Source organism: Euphorbia lathyris, chromosome 3 (assembly GCF_963576675.1).
Source record: "Euphorbia lathyris chromosome 3, ddEupLath1.1, whole genome shotgun sequence".
Classification (NCBI taxonomy): Eukaryota; Viridiplantae; Streptophyta; class Magnoliopsida; order Malpighiales; family Euphorbiaceae; genus Euphorbia; species Euphorbia lathyris.
This window is the reverse complement of record NC_088912.1, coordinates 28,376,644-28,398,346: the sequence shown is the minus strand read 5'-3', so window position 1 is coordinate 28,398,346 and position 21,703 is coordinate 28,376,644. Positions and strand designations below refer to the sequence as shown.

General features: G+C 37.2%; 2 protein-coding genes across 3 annotated transcripts; both read left to right on the top strand.

Annotated features, from left to right (window-relative positions):
- The first annotated feature begins 11,287 nt into the window (after window positions 1-11,287).
- LOC136223269 (uncharacterized) lies at window positions 11,288-15,656 on the top strand. 2 transcript variants are annotated; one of them, XM_066011181.1, is made up of 5 exons: window positions 11,288-11,501; window positions 13,155-13,277; window positions 13,693-13,743; window positions 13,899-13,950; window positions 15,189-15,656. In XM_066011181.1, exons 2-5 carry the CDS (start codon window positions 13,158-13,160, stop codon window positions 15,404-15,406), a joined length of 441 nt encoding a protein of 146 aa, XP_065867253.1. In that variant the 5' UTR covers window positions 11,288-11,501; window positions 13,155-13,157; the 3' UTR covers window positions 15,407-15,656. The 2 variants fall into 2 exon arrangements, with proteins under 2 accessions (XP_065867253.1, XP_065867252.1); XM_066011180.1 differs by having other exon boundaries at window positions 11,289-11,520.
- Window positions 15,657-16,044: 388 nt separating this feature from the next.
- On the top strand, window positions 16,045-20,306 carry LOC136223268 (uncharacterized). Its single transcript, XM_066011179.1, has 4 exons — window positions 16,045-16,303; window positions 16,633-16,725; window positions 17,531-17,670; window positions 17,752-20,306. The coding sequence occupies exons 3-4, from the start codon at window positions 17,658-17,660 to the stop codon at window positions 19,878-19,880; spliced, it is 2,142 nt and encodes a 713-aa protein (XP_065867251.1). The 5' UTR covers window positions 16,045-16,303; window positions 16,633-16,725; window positions 17,531-17,657; the 3' UTR covers window positions 19,881-20,306.
- Window positions 20,307-21,703: the final 1,397 nt, after the last annotated feature.

Sequence of the window (21,703 nt, the reverse complement as noted above, 5' to 3'; positions counted from 1 at the left end):
AAATACACATCAATACTGAGTCAATATGCACACCGAGTAGTAATCTTAAACTGAGAAATCATTCTTTCATACTACTGACCACTAAGAATTCAAAACGCTTAGTATTCTAAACGCTGAGTGTTAGATCCGTTGCACTTAATGCTTAAGCACGCGAATAGCCACCTAGGATGACGTACGCGCCGAATGTGTCATAAATGCCAGGATCTTTATCGGTTGACAATCCCAAGGCAAAACTGACACATGGATTCGTTAAGATCCACACTTCACCGCTATAAATAATGGGTAAATCCCCATTGTTATCTTCTTTACGTCTACCGAATTTTAAGGCAAAGAGCTTTCTCTCTAAAAAATTCTCAAAGCTTCCCAAACGCATTCTTCAACTATGACTTAAGTTTCATTCAACATTTCCGGTGCCGGCCATACTAAGCCCAGCTTCGATGAAACCTCCAGGCAAACCTCTGTGCCTAAAACTACCAAGGTCACTACGCCGAGTAAAGGAAAAACTGGGCAAGCTACCTCCTCCCAAGAAAAACCGACCAAAACCAGAACCTATACCAAGGTCTTTGGTAACATTAGCGAATGGAAGGTGGATTTCTCACGATGGGTCTCTAAGTCCTTCATAACCTCCGAGCAACCCTTCTGCGAATGGATATCGCAAAATGGATGGACAGAGCTGTTCTCTATTAGGGATCACACTTATCCTGATCTCGTAAGGGAGTTCTACCACAACCTCCATGTTGCTGATGACAACCAGGACTGTCTGGTAACTGTGGTAAAAGAAAAGACTATCTTTATAAATCCTGACTATCTGGCAAACCTGCTAAAGTTGAAAAATGAAGGAGCAAAGCTGAGAAGATCTGGAGATCAGGACAAAACTGGTTACGTAGTCAACTTTTGTAAACCTGAAGGCCACTCAGGAGAAGTATCCAGTTCTTCTATGGGTCAGCACCAAAAGATGGCTCACTATCTGCTGAGTTATTTCATCTACCCCAAGATCAACTGCACCACCTCAGCAACGAACTTCGAGCAATGCTTCATATGGCATATGCTGACATATAAGCCAATCAACATGCCAGTATTCCTCATTGCTGGCTTCCTAAGGAGTACCGGAACTCTAAGGCTGGGATCGCTCATCATCAGGATCCTGATTGATCATCAGATAGACCTAACTGATGAAGTTCAAGCAAGAGGATCTGAAATCACAGCAGCTTCGCTGAGGGCTTTGAAGTTCGGTCAGCCTCTGAAGAAAGGAAAAGCTGTTGCTGGACAAGCTGAGGAAACAGTTGTTCCACAGAAAGGGAAAAGAACTAAGGCCCCAGCTTCTCGTAAGAGGAAAGCTGTTGAGACTCCTTCACATGATACTGAGTCTCCATCTAAGAGGCAAAAGTCAGCTGGTACTAAGGGTCAGGAGAGACCTAAGTCAGCTGAGAAAAGGGGCAGGCACGTTGAGCCTGAAACTGAGGAAACTAATGAGCAACCTTAGAAGAAGCAGAAGTCTTCTACACTGACTCCCCTCGATGTTATACCTACTGATATTGTTGTGCCTGGTGACTCTCACTACACACAGTGTTTAGGAACTGTGTTTGAGGAACAAGAAGAAGAGGTGCATCTGGACGACCAATTTATTGCACAAGTTGAGGAAGAACTAGATGGAGATAATTCAGAATATAATGAAGAAGAAGAGGCCAGCGGTCAGGATGACGCTAAGGATAATGAGGAGACAACCAGTGAGGTTGAAGCTGAGAAAGCCAATACTGAGTTGGCTGCTGGAGAAGAACAAGAACTTGACCAACACAATGTTGATCAAGTAGATGTGCAAGCTGACCAGCCTAATGATGAGCAACAAGAATCTTCTCCTTCTCACTCAGGAGAGTCTATTCAAGCTGACACTCCTCCTCGCAGAAGAAGATTGGTTAAAGCAAGTGAAAAGACAGTCAGTGAGCCTCCTGTACAACCACCAACTCTTCCTGACTTCGTTATTCAAAAGCCAACCCAGGACCCTTCTGCAGTTAAGCTAAAATTTTTCAAACGACAACAACCTTCTACTGCATCGGCATTTATAGAAAAGCAAGCCTCTGTTTCTTCTCAACAGGAACATGCCGACTTAAGTGCTTCCGCCAACTCAACAAGTCAGGTTGAGGTGATTACTGTCAATGCTGTCCATCCAAGCATTGTGCTGACTCCAAATGTATCTGCCCCCGTTAGCACTGACAGTATTCGAATTTCTACTTCTCCACTCAACAACTCTGCCGATCAATCAACTCTACCAGAACCTCAAGTGCAGATTGGAATAACACTCCCAGTCACTGACCACGTCATTCCTCTAACTCCTCTTCCTACCGGTCATACTGATGTCACTGAAGGCTCTCAAAGTTATCTAAATGCCACTAAGTCTGGCAAAAGAATAATCGACTCAGTGCAAGCTTTGATTAAAGACCTTCAACAACCTACTCCTCTTACTGTTTGGTCTTCAACTATTGAGACTATTCAGCTTTCCCAAGTCACTCAGCTTCTCAACGAAGTTAAGGGATTCAAGGATTTGCTGAACGTCATCATTACTTTTCAAGCACAACAAGCTAAGCAGGATTCCATTGCAAAGCTGGCTGAGATCCAGCTGACAACTGTTCAACACTTAAACGCTCTCCAACAATAAGTTCAGACCTTGTCAGCTGAGAACACATGCTACGCCACTTCTGATGAAGTAAAGATGCTCTTTGCTCAGCTTCACACCGAGCAACTCAAAACCAATGAGCAAATGGTTTCTTATTCTCAGTGCTCAGTGGAGCAAATTGGTGAGGCTATTCGATTGCTGAATCTGAACAAGCAAGAGATGGATACTGACGCTATAAAATAGAATGAAATGCTGTCCATCACCAGACAAACCTTCAATCACATTCGTCACAGCAATGTTCAGCGTCAATACTATGACACCTACTTACTCAAAACATTCCATCAAGTCATTGCTGGCCTGCCTGATGCACTTACATGGATAGGCAAAGCTGAAGCCTTCACAGTCAGCATGATCAGCGCTGCTGAGCTTAAAATACCTACTGAGGTCTCAGATAATGGAGTGGCTATTTTTGATGGTGTCAATGAAAGCGTCGATCGACTTAAAGCGCTGTCCACAGAACTAACCAGAGCTGTCTTAACCGACACCTTTAGGATTCCTCCTCCTGATGCTGACAAAACGGGGGAGAAAGCACAAGCGAGAACACAACATGAGTCTAGTCAGTCCAAACAGAAGAAAAAGAAATAGATATAAGCTAGCTCAGTATAGGCTAAGTATTTATGCCTGTCTTTAATTTTTTTTTCTTGTTTGTAAACACTGACTACCTACATTAAATATCATACTTGCATCTTATGTTCAAACTCTGAGTTATGAATTATTTTTATACGATGCTGTGTATTATGTCATTATGTATCTTCAATTGAATCAGCCTTGTTTAAATACTTATAAAATTCATTGATTGAACCAAATGCTGATAACATGTTTGACATTGACTTATATATAGTCTTATAAAACTCATTGAACAACAAATTACTCTGCGCCCTCTGAATGATAAAACCTTCCGCTTAAATACTGAGTAAAAGAGAATATGTTCCATGAGATGACCTATATCTGAAAACTGACCTTAGACTTACTCGATTAAACCTTTAAATGTTTAGAGTAAAACTAAGTCAGTAGCTCAACCCTTACGGGGGAGTTTGCTAAGTTATATTAAGTCAACTATCATGGGGGAGCTCAACACTGAGTTCCTCGCTGAATAGTTTTGCCAACATCAAAATGGGGGAGTTTGTTGAAACACCTTTCCACATAATTTTGATTTGACAAAATTGTTTAAGTATAATTAAAAACATATTCTAAACACACTAAGTTTAAATGCTTTGATTTATTCTACTAATGTGTTTGTTCAATGTTGAGTTAAATTGTTTATAAGACATAAGGATTAAAAGGCCCAAGCCTAATACAACAGTCAAAGCCCAAGTCAAACAGTTCAATACAACTCGGCCCGCGTTTATCAAAACGATGTCGCCGTGTACCAAAACGCAACTCAGCAAGAGAAGGATCTAGAAGACCTTCAAGGAACAACTTCGGAACGAAGCTGCTGAGTTGGTTCAATAAAGCGTACAAGACAGCAGCTGGCTAAGGAAAACTTCTAGACAAAGTATTTCTACTTTGGGTAAAGTTCAGACGACACAGTATGCTGTCCAGTTGACTTTACCATAAAAGGAGAGACATTCTGCCGAGCTGACCAAAAGCTGACCGAGGACAGAAGATACACAAATCTGATTGGCCGAGAGCTCTGAGCAAGTCAGGATGACAACGACAGGAAGCCGTTTCCCTCCAACGGTTATTTCGAAATTCGAAATGACCGATGCCTCAAGACGTCTCTATAAATAGTGCCATCAGAAGCTTCATTCAACACAGAACTTGATCAAGCCATTACGATGACCAAATTTCTACGCAAGTTCTGCAAGCAAAAAGCAAAGCAAATCTTACACTACAGTTCATATATTTGTGTAAAAGTCTAGAGTGATTATTCAATCATCTAAGGTGTCTTAGCAATCATTGTTTAGTATAAACACTTATCATTTCTAGAGATTAGAAAGGAGAGGTTGAGTACTCGGTTATAGTACTCAGCGAGAGATTAGGATTGAGTAGAGGTATAGAGGAAGGTACTCTTGTTATACTCAGTTGCTAAGATTGTAAAAGGTTTGAGGCTCTACCTTTAAAGAGCTCAGTAGAGGATTCGAAATCTCGGAACGTGTTCCGGGGACAGGACGTAGGCTTAGAAGAAGCCGAACCTGGACAAATCTGCTGAGTAACGTATTTCTTACCTTAAACTCCTTATATATATTGCTTGCTTAAATAACCAAAAACTGACCAAGTAAAGAGGTCAAGCTGAGTTGTGCGCATCGAACATCTGAGCTCAGGAATAGACTTTAAGTGCTATCTCCTGACTCAAGTCAAGAAACTGACCTAGTCACCAGTTGACTAAGCCAGTATCTTACTGATCACTTAGCGCTGCTGTTAAAACCTTTTCTCTTGAGAAAAGAAGTCTGCCCTAAATCTTTAAAAAGTTTGAATAGTTCCTAACCCCCCCTTGGAACTATACTTGTAACGTTATAAGGGACCAACACTCATCTCTTTCTAAAATTTTCTCTCTTTAATTTTCTTTCTCTCTCTAACTCATATCTCTCCCTAATTAATTAATCATGTCGATTAATTAATTTATAACACTTTTGAATTTTGTAAATTTATTATGTTTTCTTTTAATAAAATTGTTAAATGTTGCTTTGATGGGATAAACATCATTTCTTTGTTGAAGACTTGAATTCCTTCTTGCTGTTCCTCTTCGCCAGATCCAATCTAGTGCTCGTTTTTCAACTTTCTTCTTGCTGTAAAACCTTTAGTCTCTTCTTGTTGTTCCTCTTTGCCATACCCAGTGCTCCTTCGATGACCACGACACAAAAAGACCCTTCAATTTTCTCTACACTCTATTTGTTTGAGGCGGATCTTTAGGAGGGTCTAGGTGGTCATCATGATAAGAAAGACGATGTCGGTGTTCATAGATCCAAATAAATTCGAAACTAAAATTAATATCTAACTTAATTAAGAAAAAATAAACAAAAAAAGTTAAGAAAACCCAAAATACAAAAAATCATAATCAAATAAGCTAATTAGTATATAATATACTACAAAATAATAGAACATGACCTTATTTGTATTTCAGATCTGGAATTAACAAATACAAAACAAATAATAATAAATAAAAAAACACAGCCACAAGCGAAAATGGGAGAGTTGAATTGAAAAAGAAAAGGAGAGCAGGGGGAGAAGGGGATTGCTCCATGAACCAAAAAGAAAGAAAGAAAAAGAAGAGAGTAGGTGAGAGGCGGACAGAATAAAGGGAGAAGGAGCTAGAACTGAAGTGAGGAGAGCTGGAAAATTAGAAAAGGAGGGACGGTTGAAATATTTAAGGGTATTTTAGACATTTCAATCTTCATGGTCCTACATTTTTAAATGGGTTAGATAAAAAAATGATGATTGGTTTGTTGACTGTCATTGACCAATCATTTTTACCGGTTATACACCAAAGTGTGAGGTCACCTATAAGGTCGTACATATTAGTGAGACAAAATGAATGTTGTACACCAAAATATGGAATTGGGCAAAACTTATACACCATTAATGAAATTTACCCTATAAGAGATAGATGCCTATAAATTATGGACAAAATTATCGTCCATGTAAGAGCGAAAGACCAGTCAAAATAAAGCATAAGTTATCCGACAGTTGGTAAAAATTAAATACAAAGATGGTCGAAGTGTTACTTTCCAAAGTTTGATTAACATGTTGACAAATATGAATATGGCGTTTGATGATGAGTTACAAGCATTAGTATTACTCAGCTCTTTGCCTGATAGTAAAATGAACCATTTTATTTCCATCCATATCCTGTATACCAAACATGATAATAAGTCATCATATCTTATTTTTATCCTTATCACAATCTTTTATCCCTGTTCCTATCCTAACTTTTATCCCTATCCCTATGGAATACCAGACTTCCCTAATTGTCTATGTCTATGTTCGTAGACCACCTAATTTTACAAGGGAAAAAGCAGGATTAAAATTTAATTGTTTTTTGGAAAACTTATAAAATTGGATCAAATGAGAGACCCATTTACATATTTAGACCAATTATCCAAGTCATTACATATCTAGACTATATATTTGTGATTTCTCCAAAATACCCTTCATATATATAATCACTTAGAAATTCCTTACTCTCTCTTCTGTTTCTCTCTTTGATTCTTTCGTTGTTTGCGAATTTGGCACTCCATTTTTAATTATCGACTCATACATACGTAAAATCTTTCTTCTTGCGAACTTGGCACTCCATATTTTTATTGTTTTTGTACATTTTTTCCAGAATAATACTTTTAGTACATGATTTTACTTCGCAGTTTCACAAACTGTGAAACTTGCGAAGATAATACTACTTAAGTACATGAATTTTTCTTCGCATTGTTCACAAACTACGGAGTCTGTGAAGACAGTAATACTTCACAGAATGACTTTTTTTCTTCACATTTTTCGCAAACTACAAAGCAAATAGTCATGTACTTAAGTAGTATCATCTTCACAGGCTTCACAGTTTGCGAAAAATGTGAAATGGTATATAACATTAAAATCATAACAAGATTGCAACAATAATTATAAAATTAAATTCATAACAAAATTGCAACAATAATTATAACATCAAAATTTATAATAAGATTGCAACAATAATTATAACATTAAAATCATAACATTATCAAAATTTACAATAAGATTGCAACAATAATTCAAACCCTAAACCCTAGGAATGTGCTTCCAGCACAGAATGATTAGCAAAATATTCTGGAAGCACACTCTCTCCCTAGGAATGTGCTTCCAGAATAGAAAAATTGACAGCGTCATATAGAATTAATGGCTTTTAGGATGATAATGGTGATTTGTCTTTTCTTTTCAGAAGCAAGAAAAATCGGCAGGTTCACCGTCTTCATCACATCCCAATCACCTCTCACTCTGATTGATGCATTTGTATTCAAGATAAACGGGTCACTATGATTAATGCTTTTATATTCAACTTTCATAAAAATTAAGTCATTTTTAGGGAAATAATGAAAGAAACGCTTCATAGAGAGAGAACCTGTGAAGTCAGCGAAGAAAATGACACTTGAAAAATGATGCTTTTTACTTGGCAAAATGAGTTTGTATCACATTTTGCAAAGAGAAATTCATTTGGAAAATGATGATTTTGCTTCACAGAAAGAGAATATGTGAAGCATGCGAAGAGAAAAAAAATAAGCTAAAAAAGATGATTTTGCTTCGCAGATCCACTTTTTGCAAATCAAAATAATCCTTTTCCAAGTGAATTTCTATTCGCAGACTTTGCAAAATGTGACACAAACTTATCTTGCGAAGCCATTTTCTGGAAAAAAGATAAAGATAAAACAGTAGATACTTACCTTATTTCCGCATTTTTCCATTAAAATCGACAATAATCATATGATAAACGTAGAAGAACGTCGAATAATGATGCTTCGGTTTGCACAAGAAGAAAGAAACCAAGAGACGAACATGAAACGAGAATATGAAGAATCATGCATTCAAAAAAAACAAAGAGACAATGAAAGGAATAAGAGACATTATGATGAAGAAAATGGAGGTGATTCACAAAAATGATACACAGGAAGGGGGAGATGGAACGATGAAACCGATAGTAAAAAGGGGGAAGATGAAAGGTTTGAGCCATTTTGGAAAAATCACAAATAAATAGTCTAGATAGGTAATATGTTGGATAATTGGTCCAATTTGACCTAATTTTGTAATTTTCCCTTGTTTTTTTTTGTCTAATGATACCCAATTACAAACTCGTTGAATAATATAAGTTTAATATATCATTTGGCTCCTGAATTTGTCCAAAAAACTTGATTACTCCCCTGAACTTTTAAAGTGTCCCGATAACTTTCAACTTGCTTAAAATACCTAGATAGCCCCCTCACCTTGCATAAAATATTATCAATTAATCACTCAGTTGCAAAAAAATAAGTTACATACAAAAGATGTGTTGCATGTGTCTTGAAAAAATAAAATGACTAAGATCGGGGTATCTGGTTCCAATACTAGAGAAGACAAGTTTTACAATTGAGCAAGTAAGAACTTTCTTTTTAACATGTTTTAATTTATTATGTGAATTATATAATAATATTCTAACATTTGTGCAACACATGTTTTACATATAATTTAGTTTTTTTTGCAACAGAGTGATTACTTGGTTACATTTTAACCAAATTGAGAGAGTTAGCTGAATATTTTATGCAAGTTGAGGAGGCTATCAGGACACTTTGAAAGTTCAGAGATTAATAAAGCTTTTAAGATAAGTTTAGAGGGCCAATGGATGTTTTAAGCCAACAATATATAATGCGATAAGAAAAGAAAACTCTGAGTAAAAAAAAACTCTCTTTGGAAAAGGAGAGCTAAACTCTCCCACTACGACGCAAGAAGACCACTTGACAGAACCCTAACCACAAATAAGCCTTCAAAACCCAATCTCTAATAGAGATTATCAACATAAGCATGGCTACTACGAACTTCCATGAGGAAAACTATCCGATGATGCTTTGAGGAAACAACATTGGCAAACTCTTGAACCGCGGGTTTGATTAACACCAATGTCACATTATCAGCATTTAAAACCTTTGGAATTTCTTTTCGCAGTTGATACGCTTCATAATTCTAAAATAGGTACAATATCTTTTATGTCTTTGATGCTAAATTCGATATGAGTAGTTGTTATTTAGGTAGATTTTATTCCCACGACTCTGTTTTATTGGGTTGGGCGCATGCTGCATATTATGTGTTTGATTGTTTGCCTAGTTCATAACGTGAACAAAACTTTTGGTGGGTGCATAAGGTATAGGTTTATATTAGACAATTAATGTAGTGATTTGCTTCATACCGTCCCCAAATTACAATTTTGCCCTTCCCCTTTATATTTGAAAAATTAAGTTCAAATTTTTTTTTTTAGTTTTCTGTCCCGAAAATCGGGACATTATTTATTGAACAAATTTACTCATGGCGGGTCCTGGACCCGCCATGAGTGAGAGCATGGCGGGTCCAGGATCCGCCATGCTACTAACAATGGCGGGACCTGGATCCGCCCCGCTTATACTCATGGCGGATCCTGGACCCGCCATGCTCTTATTGTCGGCAGGTCCTGGACCCGCCATTGTCTAAATGACGGCGGGTCCTGGACCCGTCCCGCTACGGATTTTGGTATTCTGTCCCGATTTTCGGGATAGACAACTTAAAACTAAAAAAAAAATAAGTAGTTAGCATATTGTTTTTTGAATTTTAGCATGTTGTTTGTAGAAATATTTAGTGTAATTTTTCGTAGAATTTTAGCGTGTTGTTTATGAATTTTAGCATGTTGTTTGTAAAAATATTTAGCGTAATTTAGATTTGTCGCAAAACGGGTGCTTGGACCTCCTGCACATAGACAGGCGGGTCCAGGACCCGCCAACATATAAAAGGAGGCGGGTCCAGAACCCGCCTCCCTTTAGACAGGGGCGGGTCCAGGATCCGCCTCGCTTCAGACGAGGGCGGGTCCAGGACCCGTCTTCGTCTGAAGCGGGGCGGGTCCTGGACCCGCCATCGTCTGAAGCGGGGCGGGTCCGTGACCTGCCCCTGACAAAATTAAAAAAAATAGAAATTAAAATACATTAAATTTAAAAAATTTAAAAATATATTAGATTATTATCTCGTCTTCAGAGTTTTCGTGTTCCGACGTTTTCGGATCCATAATTTTTGGTTATGTGCTTTGTTCGGGAGAGAGAGAGAAGAGGAGGGTGATTTCAAATTTTTTTAAAAAATAATGCAAAGGGTATAATGGGTATGTAAGGGGGCGGGGGCTGTAAAAAAGGGCGGTGTACGGTAACACCCTTAATGTAATGTATCCTAAAATTTAGGACTAGTTTTTTAACTGTTTAAACTCTACCTAACTTCCAACTTACAAATGCCAATTCTTTCTTAAAAGAAAGGTTAGATTACGTATAAATTTCATAATTTTTATCTTGGTTCAAAAGGACTTTATCCTTTCTGGTGTAGAAATATATTCTCTTCTCTCCTCCATGCCACTAGCCTAAGCACATCAAAAAGTTTACCGCTTTAGTCTAAATTCATTCAAATCCATCCTATTATCTCATTTCTCGAAACGCAAAGTCTCTACTTAAGCCAATACGCGCATATTAGGGGTGACAATAAGGTGAAGAAAACCCGAAAACTGTGGAATCCGAACCGACAGGGGCGGGGAAAAACTGAATAATTTGGATGCGGGGGTGGGTGTGGGGAAATTTTACCCCGAACCCAAAATTTGGATGGGGTTGGGGATTACTAATCCCGAACCGTGGGGATCCCCGCCCTCGAAATTAAACCCGTGGGGATCCCCGAAAAAATTATATATATATATATATTAATATTAAATTATACTATATTAAGTTATATTTTTTTTGAAAGAATATATTATCTTATTTTTATACATTAATTAAGTTATAATATTTATAAAATTATATTTACAAATTACAGTGAATTATAAATATGTAAGTAACTAAAAAAATAAAAATGTGTAAAACTAAACTAAGAAAGGGGGAAAATTGGAATTGAATTGCAGAATTGGGGGTTTAAAGGTCTTTAACAATAAAAATTGAAAATAAGAAAGGGGGGAAATTGGAATTGAATTGCAGAATTGGTTTTACACTTTTACTTCGAAAGTGAAAAGGTTTTTCACTAACCACTCTCCACTGCGCGCACTCAGCCACCTCTCCTCCACGATCGTTCCTCTCGCCGGTGAAGCTCCGTCGCCGTCCTTCATATCGCCGGTGAAACTCCGTCGCCGTCGTTCATATCGCCGGTGAAGCTCCCTCTTCGTCGGTCCTTTCGCGGAGTCGCCGTAAGTCTTTCAAGTTCAAGTAAGTTTAATTTTTGCTTTTAATTGTTCTTCAAGCTCAGCTGCTGATGAAGTTTCTAATCTTAGGTTTATTTTTTCTCAATTTCAAACTAATAGCAATTAGAGTTAGATAATTAAAGTTATTTTCTATTACTGACATAAATTTTGAATAGGGCGGAAAACTGGTTATAACTCGTATAGGGCGGGGATTAACCAGTTTAAGAGTCGTATAGGGTGGGGATTAACTAGTATAAATAAATCAGTTTAGATGAAGGGGATTCCCGAAACCCGTGGCACCCTTAGGGCTTGATTGGATGGGAGGTTGTGGAGGGTAAATAAAGGAAGGGAAGGGAAGGGAGAGTAAGGGGAAGGAAGGGGAAGGGAAGCATCAACCTTACCATTGTTTGGTTGGATAGTAAGGGTTTATAAAGGTTCGTACCCTTCCCTTGTTTGGAATGACTTGTTTGGAATGAAGGGTTTGTAAGGGAATGAAACATTATAAAATGACTAAAATGTAGTAAAAAAAATAGAAGAAAATTGACTTAAATCGACGTTGACGGAGTTTGGCCGGTGACGGAGTTCTGCCGGTGAGGAAGAGAAATCGGGAAAGAGGGGAGGAGGAAGTGAGAACATAGATCATAAATAAAATCCGGTTTGGGTATTAAGTAATTTTTATAAGGGCAATATTGGAAATAAAAGTTTGAACCCTTCTAAACCCCCCAATTTGGTGGGTTTGAAAATTGAAAGAAAAGTGAAGAAACCTAACTCTTTCAAACCCTTGCCAAACTCCTCAAATCCCTTACCCTTCTAAATTTATTTCTCCCAAACAAGGGTTTCCACAAACCCTTACTAACCCTTCCTTTACTAACCTTCCCAAACCTCTCAACCAATCAAGCCCTTAAGGGCGGGTGTAGGGGTAAAAAAATCCCTGAAATATTGGGGCGGAATGGGGGATGCAAACCTGCCCCTGCCCCTCCCTGTTGCCATCCCTAGCGCATATGCGTTGCTGAAGAAGATCAATATAACATAAGGAAAAACGGGTAGACTTTATTACTGATTAAAGAAAGAAAAGGAGGAAAAATCAGGCAACCTCATGAACTCAAAACCTTTTCTTCTTTTTGTGTTTGTATGTAGGTTCAATTCTTCTTATCTATGCTATTGTTCATACCCATACCTATAAATTGGTGGTAATTAGAGTATATATGACATTACTTTGCAATGCAAGTGAGGGCTAAAAAATCTTATTAGTCGCTAATTCCAGGTTAGAAACTTTTTAACTAGCTATCAGCCCTGTAACCAAAAAGGTAATTTTATTTCACTAATCTACAAATGAATTAAGCAGGTGATTAGGGTTTTGGGGGATTTCTCCTCTTTTGAGTTTTCCATTTTTTTTCTTTGCATTCATTTTGTTAGTTAATTACAAAATATATGAGAAAAATATTCAGAATAAGTTAATCGATTTTTCTATATATATATATATATGTAAAGTATAGTTATTGACTATATGTGGGGTTCTAGTGGAATCTATTGTTTCAGTTCTTTGAAAAAGTTATTCAACATTAATTAAGAAACAACATAATATGTTCAGATGAATATTTCTGAAATTAAACTCCCTGGAATATCAGTCTATTAATATGACCTTATCTTTACGTGCAGGGAATGGAGTCAGACTTGAGTCAGCAACATCATCTGGAGGATGAAGAAGAATATGTTGTGCTTGATCTTGACGCTGTTTCTGGACAAATTGATATCCCACCAAATGCACCATATGTTCTAACTGTATGCTTTGATCCCTACAATTTGCAGCTCTTTAGATATTCACTTTATATTGCACCTTTTAGAAATTCCCACCATATACTTGCTACTTAGTATTGGCATATCAGCAGGTTTTAAGAGAACTTTCTTTAGCTATTTGTTTGTCATTAGAGGCTTTTGTGCTCATTGTTTAGTGATTTCATACAAACCACAAGACTACTTTATCTTCTCTGTGCACCATAGTTCCATGCAAATTTGCTTTCTTGTTGGTGAAATAAAGTCAATGATGGTATCTGCACTTTTTTTAGAGTTTCATTTTGTTTTTTTAATCAACTGTATGTGCCTTTCTCTTACATTTATTACTCCGTCTTTGGTTTTATTGTTTCTAATTTCTTGACATGATTTTTTCTTGTTACTTACATTGACTTTTGGATTTCAGGGTCTTGACACATTGAACCCAATACTGATTATAGATGGCAAATTGAAGCTGGTGAGTTTGATTACTACCTTGTGATATATTCCCTTCGACTTGATACATGTTCGAGTTTTCTTGTTTCAGTTGATGACTGATGAGGTTGATGCTATATTTGTGCATATAAATTCTTTTGGTCGATGATTTTTATTTTTTTATTTTTTTGGTGACAGATTGGGGAATATGAAGAAACAATAGGAACATGCTTGGTTTTCTCTGAAGATGGTGAGTAAGCTTGTTTTCCCCTTTGAAAGTTAAACATTAGTGCGTGCTAGCTTTCTAGTCATGAATTTGTCATGCTCTGGCTACTGACAGTAGTGGTAATTTAAATTTTGTATTATTAGCAAGTAAGGAGAAGATAAATGATTCTGTTGCATGAGATGAACTGTGAGTTTCATCATGTTCATAAAGTTCATGTTTGCAAGAAAACCCAATGTTTATTAATTTCATGTTTGCAATCATACTTTTGATTGTAAAAGTGGCCAAAAGTTTTTATCCTTGGATATTGTTTCTCTCTCTGCTGAGCACTCTATGCCTTCGGTTCAAGCAAAAATAATGTTTGATTGAGCTGTATTAAGAGTAGTATGGTCCGAGTTAGAAAACTATTGGCTTGTCATTGTGGTCTTTATTTGCGGCATTTGTTCTAATTTGTGCTATTATTCCTAAATCAATCTGCTCTAGTTCGTCTAGTTGTGTGTGTTGCACCCATTCGTCCGGTTTGAAGGAGACATAGCCACATTATGTTCAATTCCTGCTATCTGCTGTTGTTGCTAAATAGTGTATTCTGTATGAAATTGGAATTTTAAATGTTATTCTAGTTACACAACCATTGGTTTTCTCTGAAGATGGTGAGTAAGCTTGTTTTCCCCTTTGAAAGTTAAACATTAGTGCGTGCTAGCTTTCTAGTCATGAATTTGTCATGCTCTGGCTACTGACAGTAGTGGTAATTTAAATTTTGTATTATTAGCAAGTAAGGAGAAGATAAATGATTCTGTTGCATGAGATGAACTGTGAGTTTCATCATGTTCATAAAGTTCATGTTTGCAAGAAAACCCAATGTTTATTAATTTCATGTTTGCAATCATACTTTTGATTGTAAAAGTGGCCAAAAGTTTTTATCCTTGGATATTGTTTCTCTCTCTGCTGAGCACTCTATGCCTTCGGTTCAAGCAAAAATAATGTTTGATTGAGCTGTATTAAGAGTAGTATGGTCCGAGTTAGAAAACTATTGGCTTGTCATTGTGGTCTTTATTTGCGGCATTTGTTCTAATTTGTGCTATTATTCCTAAATCAATCTGCTCTAGTTCGTCTAGTTGTGTGTGTTGCACCCATTCGTCCGGTTTGAAGGAGACATAGCCACATTATGTTCAATTCCTGCTATCTGCTGTTGTTGCTAAATAGTGTATTCTGTATGAAATTGGAATTTTAAATGTTATTCTAGTTACACAACCATTGATTTTCAGAATCTCAAGCTGCTGTTCATGAGGAGACGGGACCATCGGAAGCAAATCTCTTCTCTGGAAAATTCATAATTGATCCAAATGAAGCTCCAAGTAAGCAAGTGAAGCCAGTTGCTCGTCTTCATAAGATCCTAAAGTTCAGGTTGTTGGCGGATGATGATGTTCAAGATGCATCAGTAGACAACGGGGTTCAGAATGCAGCAGTTCAAGGAAAGTTGTGAGGTTCAAAATGTCAATAGAAATCTGCATCAGTAAGATTTTGCAATGAGCCATATATTCTCAAAATGTAAGCCGCCCGTTGTGTCCGTTATCATTTATAGCGGACTGGGCTGGGCTTGGGCTGAACATGAACATGTCTAAATCTGTACTTGAGCCAGCCAATTTCTTCCTAGTACCCAGGCTGATATGAGAAACTTTACTACGCATCTACTCATTAAATATTTTATCTTGATCATCGTTTCTTTGTGTTTATCTTTTACTTTTTGTTTTTTTTTTCCTGTGTAATTTTACAGTTCTATCACATTCCAGTTTAGGCAGTAATTTTAATGAATTATATATAAAAAAAATTGGACAATTTTAATGAATCATATATCCGGACTACCTTATTGAACTGATTAACCAATTAAAGGGACACATTTGCTGAAATATGATTTTTCTACGCATCTTTAGAAGGGGAAGTTCCAATTTTATGGAAATTTTTTTGGACAGTTTTAATGAAAAAGCTTGTCTTTTCAAATTGAAGAAACCTTAACCGACAATTGTAAACTTTTAAATTATAGGAACGTCTTTACAAATGCATGCAATTATGAGAATTATAAGATTTATTTTTGTAGTTTACCTATTTAATTTTTTGTGGTATATATTTGAAAATATTTTTTTTGTAATTTGAGTAAAAAGGCCAACAAAATGGGCTTTATGAAATTAATGATGGGTTAATGCCCATCATCTGGCCGTTGACCAGTTGGAAGCTTACACAAGCGCAAAATGAAGGCATAGAAGAAATATTTTCCAGATAGAAAGAAAACTTCCTCAGTCAGATGAAGCGGGAATAGAAGATGTTAACCTTATCTCATTCTCTCTTCCAGAAGAAGACTCACATTCTTGCTCAGAGCTCACAGGTGAATAATTCTTTTCTTCATTTTTTAACTGATATTGTAATTTTACCTGTACTCCTCGGAGAAGCACAATTTCTATTCTGGTTGGTAGTTACTTTCTATGTTCCAATTTGATTGATTTAAAGAGCTCAGAGACAACAATTCAATTGTAACTTTGGCGGGTTGCGGAAAGAAGTGAAGCTTTTTGGAAACCATTTTGATGGTGTTAAGAATTTGATTGAGAAGATAAATTGATGTGCTTAAACTTTAATCTTGGAGTTTTTCCTTAGATTCCATATAATGAGTTCAGTTTACTGGTCTAAACTCCATATAATTACTTTGTACTTTTGCAGGTGGGTCGCTAATCAGAGGACGTGAGGCTGCAGGGATTATGTATTTTAATCACTATCTGAGGTTGTTCCTGGTTCATGATTAGCATGACATTGGTAGGTACCCCCCTTATTTGGATCATCATCTGAAGCCTCTGCAGTTTATAAAGAGTAAACATGTGGAATATCATATGGTTAAAGAGAATAAGAAATTGTTTCTTTAATTTATCAAGATGATAATTTCTTATAGTAAAAAGGGAAAAGAATAGAAGTGAAAGAGCTACTATGTCTTCTCAAATTTAAGCTTTCTGTTTCATTTGTCACTTGTAATATGAGCTTTATTTCCTAAGTCTGAGTCCTTTGTTTCTCGTTGTCCTTAAGGACTCTGGGATTTTATCTTAAAAGAAGTTTCCCCTTGTGGATAAAAGAAAATCCTCATTTAGAAAAGGGAAACTTTAGATTTTTTTTTGGCTGAAATAGCAAAATAATCAACTACGACATTGATTTGTATAGTTGGTTTCACAAGTTTCAATTATAATATTTCCTAGAGTTATTCCTGAACTTCGAGTTGAGTTTCAGTCAAGTCTAACTTTTGCCCTGTTCATGAACTTTCCTTTGACTCCTAGATTATACTTCTGAATGAACAAAAATTAGTAGAGAATGCATGAAATGCAATGGAAGAAAATCATATACTAGGTCCCAATGATTTTTTCTTTTCTTTTCTTTTTTAACAAAAAGAAAAGCCTCTTTTTGGAGAATGTCCACTAGAGAATTGGACTTCAAGATGAGTTTAGCTTTACAGTAGAAAGTTCATGAGCTGTGCCAACTCTTTCAAATTTATGAACGGTCACCAGAGCAGTAATCATACACCCCAATCTGCTAAAATCTATTGCTAACATCTATCAGTCTAAATGGTTTTCAGGTTTGTACGGCTAGTACTCCAAATGTGCCCATTGCTCATGATTTGGAAGACAAATGAAAAGTCATCAAAGAGCATGATACTAGTGTAAACAGATGCAGGTTTTTACTATGCACAATCCTTGAGCAGCATGTTAGCTACTGGTATGCTTCCTAATTTCTTGTTTTGCCAATATCAGATTTTGCATCTCATTTACTCTTATACCTGATATTGTGTTCAATCAGCTGTCGGCAGTTTGGCTTTTATTAGCAACAGGAGATTGGCTGAACTCTTCCCTAATAGTTGGAGAAACCTTTGGAACGAATGGGAGCTCCGTGTGGCAGTAGTTGTCAGCCTCTCCATGCAAATGATTTTAATTGTACTAGGAAGCCGAAGAAAGTATATAGCCAGAGATTGGCTTGTGCTCATCCTTTGGCTTGTATACCTTTCAGTAGATTGGATAGTAAATGTCTCATTGGGCGTGCTGTCCAACATGGAATCAAGTGATACAAATGGTTCGCTCAACCCAAAGTATGTGATGATGGCATTTTGGGCACCCTTTCTTCTTCTGCATTTTGGTGGTCCGGACACTATTACAGCCTACTCTTCAGAAGACAGTGAACTATGGATGAGGCAACTTCTTGGGGTACTTGTCAAGTTTGGAGGGGCATTTTATGTGTTAATTAAGTCATGGATGGGAAGTCCAATTAACTTTCTAGCAATTCCTATGTTTGTAGTTGCAATAATCAAGTGCGGGGAAAGGATTTGGGCTCTAAGGTTTGCCAGCAGTGAACAGTTTAGAAAATCCATGCTCCCTCGCCCTGATCCGGGACACAGTTATTCTAAATTTATGGATGATTATATTTCAAAAATAAACGAGGGGCACAATGTGTTACTGAAGCCAGTGATTGATGAAGCTTTTGTTGTCGTCGATCAAGCTCATAAAGTTGTGGCAAATGACATTTTTCCTGATGCTGTGATATTGCAGCATGCTGCAGATTTCTTCGGAACTTTCAAACGGTTATTTGCAGACCTCATCCTCAGTTTCCAAGATCTCAAGAACAGCAGGTCTTTCTTCCTAAAGGAATCCACTACTTGGGAGGAGGCTTTCAAAGTTATCGAAATTGAGCTTGGGTTCATGTATGATTTGCTTTATACTAAGGCAACTCTAATTCACACTTACTGGGGCAGCTTTCTCCGTTTTATCACTTTATCTTTGACCTTCTTTACTCTCATATCCCTTGTGGTAATAAATAAGCATCCTTACTCAATTAAGGACAAGATTATAACCTTTGTGTTGCTGGTTCCTGCTGTTGCTTTGCAAGCATATGAGATAGTTATTCTACTCCCATCGGACTTGACATTACTTTGGCTGAGCAAGCGCAAAAATTCGTTGGTCGATCTCGCCTACAAGACCATCTCCTTTCTCCAATCACGGTTGCAATTTTGTCATCTGGTGCCTGCTGTGAACAAGAGATGGTCAAATTCCATGTCAAAATACAATCTTGTAGATTTTTGCCTCAAAGACAAGCCAATTAGGTTCAGCCGAATACTTAAGTTATTGTGCATATATGAGATGGTGGAGAGCCATCAATACAAAGTGCAGCATTCTGTTTCTCCTGATTTGAAAAAGCTCATCTTTCAACAACTTCTGGAGAAATCTAGGAAACCATTAGACATGAAGAATTCTAAGAAATTATGTGCTCAAAGGGGAGATCAGGTCCTTCGAGAAATGGGATGCTTCGACAAAATAGGCTGGAGTATCGAAGCAGAATTCGACCAAAGTATCCTTCTATGGCACATTGCTACAGATCTCTGCTTCTACATTGATGCTGAAAGAAACACTAACGTACTAAAAAACCCAACATGTAAAGAAAGCAAGTCGATATCGGATTACATGCTGTATCTTCTGGTGATGCGCCCTGTCATGCTTCCGAATGGGATTGGACAGATAAGATTTCAAGACTCATGTGCTGAGGCCATACAGTTTTTTGAAGAAAAAAGATACAAATTAGACAGGATGAAAACATGTTGTGCATTGCTAGAAGTGAGCACTGATATTCTGCCATGTCAAGTAAAAGGAGACAGAAGCAAGTCTGTGCTATTTGACGCGTGTCGGCTGGCGAAGTCGATACATTCAATGGAGACGGAGGAGCAATGGACAATGGACAAGAAATGGGAGATGATAAATAATGTGTGGATAGAAATGCTTTGTTATGGTGCAAATCAATGTGGATGGCGCAACCATGTCAAGCAGCTTACAAATGGAGGAGAGCTGCTTACCCATGTTTGGTTATTGATGGCTCATCTTGGCATTACTGAACAGTTTCAGATTTCTAAAGGCAATGCAAGAGTCAAGTTAGTTGTCAGTTGAAGGGACAGATTGCAGTGAATGTCCTTGGTCTAATTTTTGGGTTTCAGGAACCAGTGAGAACGCTGAGAAGAAATCGTACAGGCCCTATAGTCATTGATGGTGTTCGAGGCTGAGAAGGAGAAGAAATTGAAGGAGAAGAAATTGGGCACGAGACGGCTGTCATATTAAAATTTAACCATGACTTAAACTTTCTGGTTCATTGCTGCTATACTTGTTGAGAAATAGATTTTCAGATTTGAGGCACCTATGTAATCAGCAGAAATTAGGTGTTTCCTCAGCTACATGTCTTGTTCTGCTAACTATGTTTTCATGAATCTATTCATGTTGTTAGCTGCTAACTTTGAAATGTATCTACATATGTTGAAACGCACTTTACTAAACTCTCAAAATAGGGTTGTTACGAGTACACCAACTTTCGTCTAGTTCATTCCCAAATCAACACATCATTCCTTCTTTGGATCTCACGACTTTAAAACACATCTATGTGTATTTAGGGCGGTAAACGGGGTAGGGATTGCATTAACCATCCCCGACGGCTAGTCTATCGGGGACTCCCCGTCCCCGAATTACAAATGAAGAAAATTTGGCTACCATCCCTGCCCCGTAGGGAAACCCCATCCCCGTTTAAGTTTTTAAGTTTTTTACTTTTTTCTTGTAAAATATTCATTTGTAGTATATAGTTTTTTTAAAAGCCATAAACTACTATTCCAATGACATAGAGTTATAAACTACTAGACATAGAACATTAACTAAACAATTACAAACAAAGATTCAAAGCATAAAATAAAAACAAGTCCAAAATAAATTAATAATATATACTTTTGGGTAATTGGGTGATCGAGAGTGATATGAGTTTATTGGGAATTGAGGAAAATATGGTAGTGGATAGGACGGAGTGGAGGGAGCGAATCTGTGTCGCTGACACGACTTGATTTTCACGGTTTTATATGATGGTTCATGTTAGCCGACCCCGAATCATTTCGGGACTAAGGCTTTGTTGTTGTTGTTGTTGTATACTTTTGGGTAATTAATTTATTAGTCCTTATATTTTGACAAAACATACTGTTTAGTTCCTGTATTTTCAAAAACACACGGTAAAGTCTCTAACGTTTTTCTCGGTGAACTATTTAGTCCGTGCCGTTAGACTCTCATGAAGATTCTGTTAGTCAATTAGGATTTGCGTTCTTCTTTTCCTTTATTTTCCTTTCCTTTAAACTCTAATGCTTCTGAAATCAACTTTGAGTGTTCTTTTTCTTGATTTTCTTCTTAATCGTTCAAATTCGTAAGCATTGGGTTTGTTCTTTTTCTTGTTCTCCATACAAATAGCTCCTTCTAAATTGAATTTTCTCTTCTAAAGTTTGAAGGTAAATAGTAAAGGGTAATTTAGTCATTTCCGAAGTCATAAACGGTAAAAAATCTAACAAACAGACGGAAGGACTAAACAATTCACTGGGAAAAAGGTTAGGGACCTTACCATGTGTTTTTGAAAATACAGAGACTAAACAATGTGTTTTGTCAAAATATAGGGACTAATAAATTAATTACCCTATACTTTTTTAGTTCTTTTTTTTTCTTTCTATATTCAGGTATTTAGTCAGTGATCCGTTGGCGACATTCGAGGATGGAAATGAGGACGAGGATGGAGATGAGATACTTATAACCATTCCCGCCCCTGACTGTCGGGGACAATATAAACACCATCTCCGCCCATAGGGATCCCAAACGGGCAGGGCCGGTCCTGACAATTTAGGGGCCCTAGGCAAAACAAGTAGTAAGGGCCCCTTTAATATAAAATTTACTAATTGATTTTGGGTTAAGGTGCA

Coding starts and splice junctions, on each gene's coding strand:
- LOC136223269 (XM_066011181.1), top strand. CDS start 13,158: ATGGAGTCAGACTTGAGTCAGCAACATCATCTGGAGGATGAAGAAGAA. Junction 13,744..13,898: donor TAGATGGCAAATTGAAGCTG/GTGAGTTTGATT, acceptor TTTTGGTGACAG/ATTGGGGAATATGAAGAAAC. Junction 13,951..15,188: donor CTTGGTTTTCTCTGAAGATG/GTGAGTAAGCTT, acceptor ATTGATTTTCAG/AATCTCAAGCTGCTGTTCAT.